At 27.5% G+C, this 12,658-nt stretch overlaps 1 protein-coding gene across 4 annotated transcripts in view; it reads left to right on the top strand.

The window, feature by feature from the left end:
• Window positions 1–12,658, top strand: part of LOC141446526 (ABC transporter G family member 23-like) — a 78,797-nt gene that overhangs the window by 9,116 nt on the left and 57,023 nt on the right. The window contains exon 1 of one of the 4 annotated variants that reach the window (XM_074113068.1): window positions 1,258–1,663. The exons of 2 other annotated variants lie outside the window; for them this stretch is intronic. In XM_074113068.1, the coding sequence (XP_073969169.1) occupies window positions 1,603–1,663 (61 nt within the window). In that variant the 5' untranslated portion in view covers window positions 1,258–1,602. Of the gene's footprint in view, window positions 1–1,257; window positions 1,664–12,658 lie in introns of those variants that run through there. One more of the 4 variants, XM_074113069.1, reaches the window with a different exon arrangement.

Consider the following 12,658-nt stretch of genomic DNA (forward strand, 5'->3'; position numbering starts at 1 on the left):
CGTTAGCTAATCTGCGAATTGAAGCTGTACGCACTCTCAAGGATGTGGTCAAACTGGTAACATGGAAAAGGGAAGAAAACAGCAGGCCTAGCGGAAGGGGTAACTCCACTACTACTACATTGCTGTCAGCCACATCTCCAAACTTAAAATTAAGATCCCTATAAAAATCACTAAGAACGAAGCCGACTAAGGGATTTCCCCCCCAAAAAAACTCCTTACATCAATAAAACTATTAAACAAAGTAAAAATTATAATTTGCCTTTTATCTGGACTTGGATGTGGAATGGATTGTTACTATTAGTACCGAATGTGTTTATCGACTTGAGTGTATTTATTAGATGCATGTATTTTTTATAATCATAAACGCAAATATATTTATTAGATAAATGATTTATAGATTTAATGCATTCTAGAAATAATATATTCAACAGCTTTTAGTAAAACAAATATTGATATTTGTGGCCAATAGAGTGCACTGAAAATAAAGCTTCGGGCGCCAATGATCTCCTTTGTTAAAGCGCCTTAAATAAAAGAAAAACAAGTATTTAGTATAAATAAAATTAAATGAATGAATGAAAAGTTGTGACAAGTTGCGCTAAAGACCGGTTCAGCTGGAACTAGTTTTGTATACTATTGTAAATCGATAAGTTTATCGATTATGTAAAAATATTTGAACGATTTACTTTCTAAACGACCATAAAATCTATTTCAAAAATAAACCTAACCTAACCTTCAAGTGCGCCAGAACGACTATAATATTGTTTGTATCATTAATTGTGTTGATTGTAAAAAAACATAAACAATTTAAATAATAAATTTAAAAACTATTAGCAAACAGAAACAAAAAATTTAAGTGAACAAGTCCTTCAAGCATACATTAAGTAATTGTTTTTAGCATTTATTTTTTTTCGTTTTGTTTGTTATTGAATCAATTTAAATAAAATTGTGTGCACAATAGTTCGCCTGTCAATCTAAAGTTGTTTGTGTAAGGTAATTATCACGTCAAAGTTTAAAATAAATTAGGCGATTCAAAGTGCTACCAGTGTTTTAAATGGTACTACGCAGTTCTAAGTGGAACAGAGGAATTTATTTTCTTTCTTTTATTTTCGAATCAATTTCCACGCGTCTTGAAAAACCAGTTATGAAAATTAAGTTAGAGAAGTGGTAAACTCGTAGGACTTGTGAGAACAGCCTTTTTCGTTATTGGTGTAATTGAAATATAATTCTAAATTCTTTGAAAATTTATAAATTGATTTCTTAGTTTATTTTATTGAGTAAAGAAAAGATTGTGATAAGGTTAAACTTTTAATTTTCAAGTTTGTTGTTCTTACAAGTGATGCAATTAGCTTGTAAAAGTTTAAAGAAAATCTATGAAGTCGTTTTCGAGTGATGTTTGAAAATCTAAAAAGTTTGGATAGCTTATTTTGTCTAAAAGCTTTTCTGTCGGTTTCCATGGTGATGATTATTCAAAACATCAAATTACAACTTACAGTGATGTCTCCGTTGATGTGTAATACTGTACTCACAAACTCACCTGAATAGATCTAAAGAAAGTGACAAGCACACTTATACCAAATTAAAACAAAGATTTTACCTGAATTTATGCTAAAATTGAACATCTGCAACCTTCTCTTCTCTTTAAGTGGATTAAGAGACGGTAAAAGTAAATGCTATTTAATTATTCTTATTAATTCTTATTTTATTTCTATAATAAACTTCTCCCCAAGTATTTGATATGAGACTTATTACCAAATTTTTTTTATATTGTAATATACGGCAAATCCTCCTTTAAAAGTGTAATTTTTATGCAACAACCCAGATCTAATAGATTTCGAGAAAATGTTTTCTGAAAATGAGCAAAAACGTGCAATTTTTTTTGAAATTGTTCTTGTTTATGTTGTTACCTTTTTTTTATAAACAACGTACAGCCTAAACGCGAGAAACCGATTTTCATGAATGAGGTGTCATTCGATTCGGAATTTCATGTAGATGTAGCTTTTGTGGGTCTCAAAAATGTACATCAAATTTCGTAAGCCCCCATGTATGTGAGGCCCCCCTCCAAAATTAATAATGCTAATATCTCTGTAAATCTTAGCCCGATCTTGATTAAATTTAGCAGGATAAAAGAATTAAAGCAACACTAGAAAGCATTAAAGCGACGTTCTGCACTTACACATACTAAAGGGAAAAGATTTCACTGTTCTAAACGAAACCAAAATTTAACTCTAAATATCTCGTTTCCTACTCGACAGATTTTTACGAAATTTTATACAATTATAGACAAAAGAAGCCTCCATAAAGAGGTAAAATATAAACAAAATCTATCGAGTAGTTAACTATATATTTGTAGTTAGAGATTTTACTGTTTTAAACGAAACCAAAATTTAACTCCAAATATCTCGTTTCCTATTCGACAGATTTTTACAAAATTTTATACAATTATAGACAAAAGAAGTCTCCATAAAGAGGTAAAATATAAACAAAATCTATTGAGTAGTTTACGAGATATTTCAAGTTAAAGATTTAAATGTTTTAACGAAACCAAAATTGAACTCAAAATATCTCGTTTCCTACTTGACAGATTTTTACGAAATTTTATACAATTATAGACAAAAGAAGCCCCCATAAAGAAGTAAAATATAAACAAAATCTATCGAGTAGTTAACGATATATTTGTAGTTAGAGATTTTACTGTTTTAAACGAAACCAAAATTTAACTCCAAATATCTCGTTTCCTATTCGAAAATTTTATACAATTATAGACAAAAGAAGCCTCCATAAAGAGGTAAAATATAAACAAAATCTATCGAGTAGTTACCGAGATATTTGAAGTTAAAGATTTCATTGTTTTAAACGAAACCAAAATTGAACTCCAAATATCTCGTTTCCTACTCGACAGATTTTTTCGAAATTTTATACAATTATAGACAAAAGAAGCCCCCATAAAGAGGTAAAATATAAACAAAATCTATCGAGTAGTTACCGAGATATTTGAAGTTAATGATTTCATTGTTCTAAACGAAACCAAAATTTAACTCTAAATATCTCGTTTCCTACTCGACAGATTTTTACGAAATTTTATACAATTATAGACAAAAGAAGCCTCCATAAAGAGGTAAAATATAAACAAAATCTATCGAGTAGTTACCGAGATATTTGAAGTTAATGATTTCATTGTTCTAAACGAAACCAAAATTTAACTCTAAATATCTCGTTTCCTACTCGACAGATTTTTACGAAATTTTATACAATTATAGACAAAAGAAGCCTCCATAAAGAGGTAAAATATAAACAAAATCTATCGAGTAGTTAACGATATATTTGTAGTTAGAGATTTTACTGTTTTAAACGAAACCAAAATTAAACTCAAAATATCTCGTTTCCTATTCGACAGATTTTTACGAAATTTTATACAATTATAGACAAAAGAAGCCTCCATAAAGAGGTAAAATATAAACAAAATCTATCGAGTAGTTACCGAGATATTTGAAGTTAAAAATTTCATTGTTTTAAACGAAACCAAAATTTAACTCCAAATAACTCGTTTCCTACTCGACAGATTTTTACGAAATTTTATTCAATTATAGAAAAAAGAAGCCCCCATAAAGAGGTAAAATTATAAACAAAATCTATCGAGTAGTTTACGAGATATTTGTAATTAATGATTTCATTGTTCTAAACGAAACCAAAATTTAACTCTAAATATCTCGTTTCCTACTCGACAGATTTTTACGAAATTTTATACAATTATAGACAAAAGAAGCCTCCATAAAGAGGTAAAATATAAACAAAATCTATCGAGTAGTTAACGATATATTTGTAGTTAGAGATTTTACTGTTTTAAACGAAACCAAAATTGAACTCAAAATATCTCGTTTCCTACTCGACAGATTTTTACGAAATTTTATTCAACTATAGACAAAAGAAGCCCCCATAAAGAGGTAAAAAATAAACAAAATCTATCGAGTAGTTTACGAGATATTTGAAGTTAAAGATTTCATTGTTTTAAACGAAACCAAAATTGAACTCAAAATATCTCGTTTCCTATTCGACAGATTTTTACGAAATTTTATACAATTATAGACAAAAGAAGCCTCCATAAAGAGGTAAAATATAAACAAAATCTATCGAGTAGTTACCGAGATATTTGAAGTTAAAGATTTCATTGTTTTAAACGAAACCAAAATTTAACTCCAAATATCTCGATTCCTACTCGACAGATTTTTACGAAATTTTATACAAATATAGACAAAAGAAGCCTCCATAAAGAGGTAAAATATAAACAAAATCTATCGAGTAGTTAACGATATATTTGTAGTTAGAGATTTTACTGTTTTAAACGAAACCAAAATTAAACTCAAAATATCTCGTTTCCTATTCGACAGATTTTTACGAAATTTTATACAATTATAGACAAAAGAAGCCTCCATAAAGAGGTAAAATATAAACAAAATCTATCGAGTAGTTACCGAGATATTTGAAGTTAAAAATTTCATTGTTTTAAACGAAACCAAAATTTAACTCCAAATAACTCGTTTCCTACTCGACAGATTTTTACGAAATTTTATTCAATTATAGAAAAAAGAAGCCCCCATAAAGAGGTAAAATATAAACAAAATCTATCGAGTAGTTTACGAGATATTTGTAATTAATGATTTCATTGTTCTAAACGAAACCAAAATTTAACTCGAAATATCTCGTTTCCTACTCGACAGATTTTTACGAAATTTTATACAATTATAGACAAAAGAAGCCTCCATAAAGTGGTAAAATATAAACAAAATCTATCGAGTAGTTAACGATATATTTGTAGTTAGAGATTTTACTGTTTTAAACGAAACCAAAATTGAACTTAAAATATCTCGTTTCCTATTCGACAGATTTTTACGAAATTTTATACAATTATAGACAAAAGAAGCCTTCATAAAGAGGTAAAATATAAACAAAATCTATCGAGTAGATTACGAGATATTTGAAGTTAAAGATTTCATAGTTTTAAACGAAACCAAAATTTAACTCTAAATATCTCGTTTCCTACTCGACAGATTTTTACGAAATTTTATACAATTATAGACAAAAGAAGCCTCCATAAAGAGGTAAAATATAAACAAAATCTATCGAGTAGTTTACGAGATATTTGAAGTTAAAGATTTCATTGTTTTAAACGAAACCAAAATTTAACTCTAAATATCTCGTTTCCTACTCGACAGATTTTTACGAAATTTTATACAATTATAGACAAAAGAAGCCTCCATAAAGAGGTAAAATATAAACAAAATCTATCGAGTAGTTACCGAGATATTTGAAGTTAAAAATTTCATTGTTTTAAACGAAACCAAAATTTAACTCCAAATATCTCGTTTCCTACTCGACAGATTTTTACGAAATTTTATTCAATTATAGACAAAAGAAGCCCCCATAAAGAGGTAAAATATAAACAAAATCTATCGAGTAGTTTACGAGATATTTGAAGTTAATGATTTCATTGTTCTAAACGAAACCAAAATTTTACTCTAAATATCTCGTTTCCTACTCGACAAATTTTTACGAAATTTTATACAATTATAGACAAAAGAAGCCTCCATAAAGAGGTAAAATATAAACAAAATCTATCGAGTAGTTAACGATATATTTGTAGTTAGAGATTTTACTGTTTTAAACGAAACCAAAATTGAACTCAAAATATCTCGTTTCCTATTCGACAGATTTTTACGAAATTTTATACAATTATAGACAAAAGAAGCCCCCATAAAGAGGTAAAATATAAACAAAATCTATCAAGTAGTTACCGAGATATTTGAAGTTAATGATTTCATTGTTCTAAACGAAACCAAAATTTAACTCTAAATATCTCGTTTCCTACTCGACAGATTTTTACGAAATTTTATACAATTATAGACAAAAGAAGCCTCCATAAAGAGGTAAAATATAAACAAAATCTATCGAGTAGTTTACGAGATATTTGAAGTTAAAGATTTCATTGTTTTAAACGAAACCAAAATTTAACTCTAAATATCTCGTTTCCTACTCGACAGATTTTTACGAAATTTTATACAATTATAGACAAAAGAAGCCTCCATAAAGAGGTAAAATATAAACAAAATCTATCGAGTAGTTTACGAGATATTTGAAGTTAAAGATTTCATTGTTTTAAACGAAACCAAAATTTAACTCTAAATATCTCGTTTCCTACTCGACAGATTTTTACGAAATTTTATACAATTATAGACAAAAGAAGCCTCCATAAAGAGGTAAAATATAAACAAAATCTATCGAGTAGTTACCGAGATATTTGAAGTTAAAAATTTCATTGTTTTAAACGAAACCAAAATTTAACTCCAAATAACTCGTTTCCTACTCGACAGATTTTTACGAAATTTTATTCAATTATAGAAAAAAGAAGCCCCCATAAAGAGGTAAAATATAAACAAAATCTATCGAGTAGTTAACGATATATTTGTAGTTAGAGATTTTACTGTTTTAAACGAAACCAAAATTGAACTCAAAATATCTCGTTTCCTATTCGACAGATTTTTACGAAATTTTATTCAATTATAGACAAAAGTAGCCCCCATAAAGAGGTAAAATATAAACAAAATCTATCGAGTAGTTTACGAGATATTTGAAGTTAAAGATTTCATTGTTTTAAACGAAACCAAAATTGAACTCAAAATATCTCGTTTCCTATTCGACAGATTTTTACGAAATTTTATACAATTATAGACAAAAGAAACCTCCATAAAGAGGTAAAATATAAACAAAATCTATCGAGTAGTTACCGAGATATTTGAAGTTAAAGATTTCATTGTTTTAAACGAAACCAAAATTTAACTCCAAATATCTCGTTTCCTACTCGACAGATTTTTACGAAATTTTATTTAATTATAGACAAAAAAAGCCCCCATAAAGAGGTAAAATATAAACAAAATCTATCGAGTAGTTTACGAGATATTTGAAGTTAATGATTTCATTGTTCTAAACGAAACCAAAATTTTACTCTAAATATCTCGTTTCCCACTCGACAAATTTTTACGAAATTTTATACAATTATAGACAAAAGAAGCCTCCATAAAGAGGTAAAATATAAACAAAATCTATCGAGTAGTTAACGATATATTTGTAGTTAGAGATTTTACTGTTTTAAACGAAACCAAAATTGAACTCAAAATATCTCGTTTCCTATTCGACAGATTTTTACGAAATTTTATACAATTATAGACAAAAGAAGCCCCCATAAAGAGGTAAAATATAAACAAAATCTATCGAGTAGTTTACGAGATATTTGAAGTTAAATTATTTCATTGTTCTAAACGAAACCAAAATTTAACTCTAAATATCTCGTTTCCTACTCGACAGATTTTTACGAAATTTTATACAATTATAGACAAAAGAATCCTTCATAAAGCGGTAAAATATAAACATAATCTATCGAGTAGTTAACGATATATTTGTAGTTAGAGATTTTACTGTTTTAAACGAAACCAAAATTGAACTCAAAATATCTCGTTTCCTATACGACAGATTTTTACGAAATTTAATACAATTATAGACAAAAGAAGCCCCCATAAAGAGGTAAAATATAAACAAAATCTATCGAGTAGTTTACGAGATATTTGAAGTTAATGATTTCATTGTTCTAAACGAAACCAAAATTTAACTCTAAATATCTCGTTTCCTACTCGACAGATTTTTACGAAATTTTATACAATTATAGACAAAAGAAGCCTCCATAAAGAGGTAAAATATAAACAAAATCTATCGAGTAGTTACCGAGATATTTGAAGTTAAAGATTTCATTGTTTTAAACGAAACCAAAATTTAACTCTAAATATCTCGTTTCCTACTCGACAGATTTTTACGAAATTTTATTCAATTATAGACTAAAGAAGCCCCCGTAAAGAGGTAAAATATAAACAAAATCTATCGAGTAGTTTACGAGGTATTTGAAGTTAATGATTTCATTGTTCTAAACGAAACCAAAATTTTACTCTAAATATCTCGTTTCCTACTCGACAAATTTTTACGAAATTTTATACAATTATAGACAAAAGAAGCCTCCATAAAGGGGTAAAATATAAACAAAATCTATCGAGTAGTTTACGAGATATTTGAAGTTAAAGATTTCATTGTTTTAAACGAAACCAAAATTTAACTCTAAATATCTCGTTTCCTACTCGACAGATTTTTACGAAATTTTATACAATTATAGACAAAAGAAGCCTCCATAAAGAGGTAAAATATAAACAAAATCTATCGAGTAGTTTACGAGATATTTGAAGTTAAAGATTTCATTGTTTTAAACGAAACCAAAATTTAACTCTAAATATCTCGTTTCCTACTCGACAGATTTTTACGAAATTTTATACAATTATAGACAAAAGAAGCCTCCATAAAGAGGTAAAATATAAACAAAATCTATGGAGTAGTTAACGATATATTTGTAGTTAGAGATTTTACTGTTTTAAACGAAACCAAAATTTAACTCTAAATATCTCGTTTCCTATTCGTCAGATTTTTACGAAATTTTATACAATTATCGACAAAAGAAGCCCCCATAAAGAGGTAAAATATAAACAAAATCTATCGAGTAGTTTACAAGATATTTGAAGTTAAAAATTTCATTGTTCTAAACGAATCCAAAATTTAACTCAAAATATCTCGTTTCCTATTCGACAGATTTTTACGAAATTTTATACAATTATAGACAAAAGAAGCCCCCATAAAGAGGTAAAATATAAACAAAATCTATCGAGTAGTTTACGAGATATTTGAAGTTAAATTATTTCATTGTTCTAAACGAAACCAAAATTTAACTCTAAATATCTCGTTTCCTACTCGACAGATTTTTACGAAATTTTATACAATTATAGACAAAAGAATCCTTCATAAAGAGGTAAAATATAAACATAATCTATCGAGTAGTTAACGATATATTTGTAGTTAGAGATTTTACTGTTTTAAACGAAACCAAAATTGAACTCAAAATATCTCGTTTCCTATACGACAGATTTTTACGAAATTTAATACAATTATAGACAAAAGAAGCCCCCATAAAGAGGTAAAATATAAACAAAATCTATCGAGTAGTTTACGAGATATTTGAAGTTAATGATTTCATTGTTCTAAACGAAACTAAAATTTAACTCTAAATATCTCGTTTCCTACTCGACAGATTTTTACGAAATTTTATACAATTATAGACAAAAGAAGCCTCCATGAAGAGGTAAAATATAAACAAAATCTATCGAGTAGTTAACGATATATTTGTAGTTAGAGATTTTACTGTTTTAAACGAAACCAAAATTGAACTCAAAATATCTCGTTTCCTATTCGACAGATTTTTACGAAATTTTATACAATTATAGACAAAAGAAGCCTCCATAAAGAGGTAAAATATAAGCAAAATCTATCGAGTAGTTTACGAGATATTTGAAGTTAAAGATTTCATTGTTTTAAACGAAACCAAAATTTAACTCAAAATATCTCGTTTCCTACTCGACAGATTTTTACGAAATTTTATTTAATTATAGACAAAAGAAGCCCCCATAAAGAAGTAAAATATAAACAAAATCTATTGAGTAGTTTACGAGATATTTGAAGTTAAAGATTTCAATGTTTTAAAGAAACCAAAATTGAACTCAAAATATCTCGTTTCCTACTCGACAGATTTTTACGAAATTTTATTCAATTATAGACAAAAGAAGCCCCCATAAAGAGGTAAAATATAAACAAAATCTATCGAGTAGTTTACGAGATATTTGAAGTTAAAGATTTCATTGTTTTAAACGAAACCAAAATTGAACACAAAATATCTCGTTTCCTATTCGACAGATTTTTACGAAATTTTATACAATTATAGACAAAAGAAGCCTCCATAAAGAGGTAAAATATAAACAAAATCTATCGAGTAGTTACCGAGATATTTGAAGTTAAAGATTTCATTGTTCTAAACGAAACCAAAATTTTACTCTAAATATCTCGTTTCCTACTCGAGAAATTTTTACGAAATTTTATACAATTATAGACAAAAGAAGCCTCCATAAAGAGGTAAAATATAAACAAAATCTATCGAGTAGTTAACGATATATTTGTAGTTAGAGATTTTACTTTTTTAAAAGAAACCAAAATTGAACTCAAAATATCTCGTTTCCTATTCGACAGATTTTTACGAAATTTTATACAATTATAGACAAAAGAAGCCCCCATAAAAAGGTAAAATATAAACAAAATCTATCGAGTAGTTTACAAGATATTTGAAGTTAAAAATTTCATTGTTCTAAACGAATCCAAAATTTAACTCTAAATATCTTGTTTCCTACTCGACAGATTTTTACGAAATTTTATACAATTATAGACAAAAGAAGCCTCCATAAAGAGGTAAAATATAAACAAAATCTATGGAGTAGTTAACGATATATTTGTAGTTAGAGATTTTACTGTTTTAAACGAAACCAAAATTGAACTAAAAATATCTCGTTTCCTATTCGACAGATTTTTACGAAATTTTATACAATTATAGACAAAAGAAGCCCCCATAAAGAGGTAAAATATAAACAAAATCTATCGAGTAGTTTACGAGATATTTGAAGTTAAAGATTTCAATGTTTTAAAGAAACCAAAATTGAACTCAAAATATCTCGTTTCCTACTCGACAGATTTTTACGAAATTTTATACAATTATAGACAAAAGAAGCCTCCATGAAGAGGTAAAATATAAACAAAATCTATCGAGTAGTTAACGATATATTTGTAGTTAGACATTTTACTGTTTTAAACGAAACCAAAATTGAACTCAAAATATCTCGTTTCCTATTCGACAGATTTTTACGAAATTTTATACAATTATAGACAAAAGAAGCCTCCATAAAGAGGTAAAATATAAGCAAAATCTATCGAGTAGTTTACGAGATATTTGAAGTTAAAGATTTCATTGTTTTAAACGAAACCAAAATTTAACTCAAAATATCTCGTTTCCTACTCGACAGATTTTTACGAAATTTTATTCAATTATAGACAAAAGAAGCCCCCATAAAGAAGTAAAATATAAACAAAATCTATTGAGTAGTTTACGAGATATTTGAAGTTAAAGATTTCAATGTTTTAAAGAAACCAAAATTGAACTCAAAATATCTCGTTTCCTACTCGACAGATTTTTACGAAATTTTATTCAATTATACACAAAAGAAGCCCCCATAAAGAGGTAAAATATAAACAAAATCTATCGAGTAGTTTACGAGATATTTGAAGTTAAAGATTTCATTGTTTTAAACGAAACCAAAATTGAACACAAAATATCTCGTTTCCTATTCGACAGATTTTTACGAAATTTTATACAATTATAGACAAAAGAAGCCTCCATAAAGAGGTAAAATATAAACAAAATCTATCGAGTAGTTACCGAGATATTTGAAGTTAAAGATTTCATTGTTCTAAACGAAACCAAAATTTTACTCTAAATATCTCGTTTCCTACTCGAGAAATTTTTACGAAATTTTATACAATTATAGACAAAAGAAGCCTCCATAAAGAGGTAAAATATAAACAAAATCTATGGAGTAGTTAACGATATATTTGTAGTTAGAGATTTTACTGTTTTAAACGAAACCAAAATTGAACTCAAAATATCTCGTTTCCTATTCGTCAGATTTTTACGAAATTTTATACAATTATAGACAAAAGAAGCCCCCATAAAGAGGTAAAATATAAACAAAATCTATCGAGTAGTTTACAAGATATTTGAAGTTAAAAATTTCATTGTTCTAAACGAATCCAAAATTTAACTCAAAATATCTCGTTTCCTATTCGACAGATTTTTACGAAATTTTATACAATTATAGACAAAAGAAGCCCCCATAAAGAGGTAAAATATAAACAAAATCTATCGAGTAGTTTACGAGATATTTGAAGTTAAATTATTTCATTGTTCTAAACGAAACCAAAATTTAACTCTAAATATCTCGTTTCCTACTCGACAGATTTTTACGAAATTTTATACAATTATAGACAAAAGAATCCTTCATAAAGAGGTAAAATATAAACATAATCTATCGAGTAGTTAACGATATATTTGTAGTTAGAGATTTTACTGTTTTAAACGAAACCAAAATTGAACTCAAAATATCTCGTTTCCTATACGACAGATTTTTACGAAATTTAATACAATTATAGACAAAAGAAGCCCCCATAAAGAGGTAAAATATAAACAAAATCTATCGAGTAGTTTACGAGATATTTGAAGTTAATGATTTCATTGTTCTAAACGAAACTAAAATTTAACTCTAAATATCTCGTTTCCTACTCGACAGATTTTTACGAAATTTTATACAATTATAGACAAAAGAAGCCTCCATGAAGAGGTAAAATATAAACAAAATCTATCGAGTAGTTAACGATATATTTGTAGTTAGAGATTTTACTGTTTTAAACGAAACCAAAATTGAACTCAAAATATCTCGTTTCCTATTCGACAGATTTTTACGAAATTTTATACAATTATAGACAAAAGAAGCCTCCATAAAGAGGTAAAATATAAGCAAAATCTATCGAGTAGTTTACGAGATATTTGAAGTTAAAGATTTCATTGTTTTAAACGAAACCAAAATTTAACTCAAAATATCTCGTTTCCTACTCGACAGATTTTTACGAAATTTTATTTAAT

The sequence above is a fragment of the Rhodnius prolixus genome, unplaced genomic scaffold, assembly GCF_049639745.1.
Source record: "Rhodnius prolixus isolate KJV_2025 unplaced genomic scaffold, Rpr scaffold_7, whole genome shotgun sequence".
NCBI lineage: Eukaryota > Metazoa > Arthropoda > Insecta > Hemiptera > Reduviidae > Rhodnius > Rhodnius prolixus.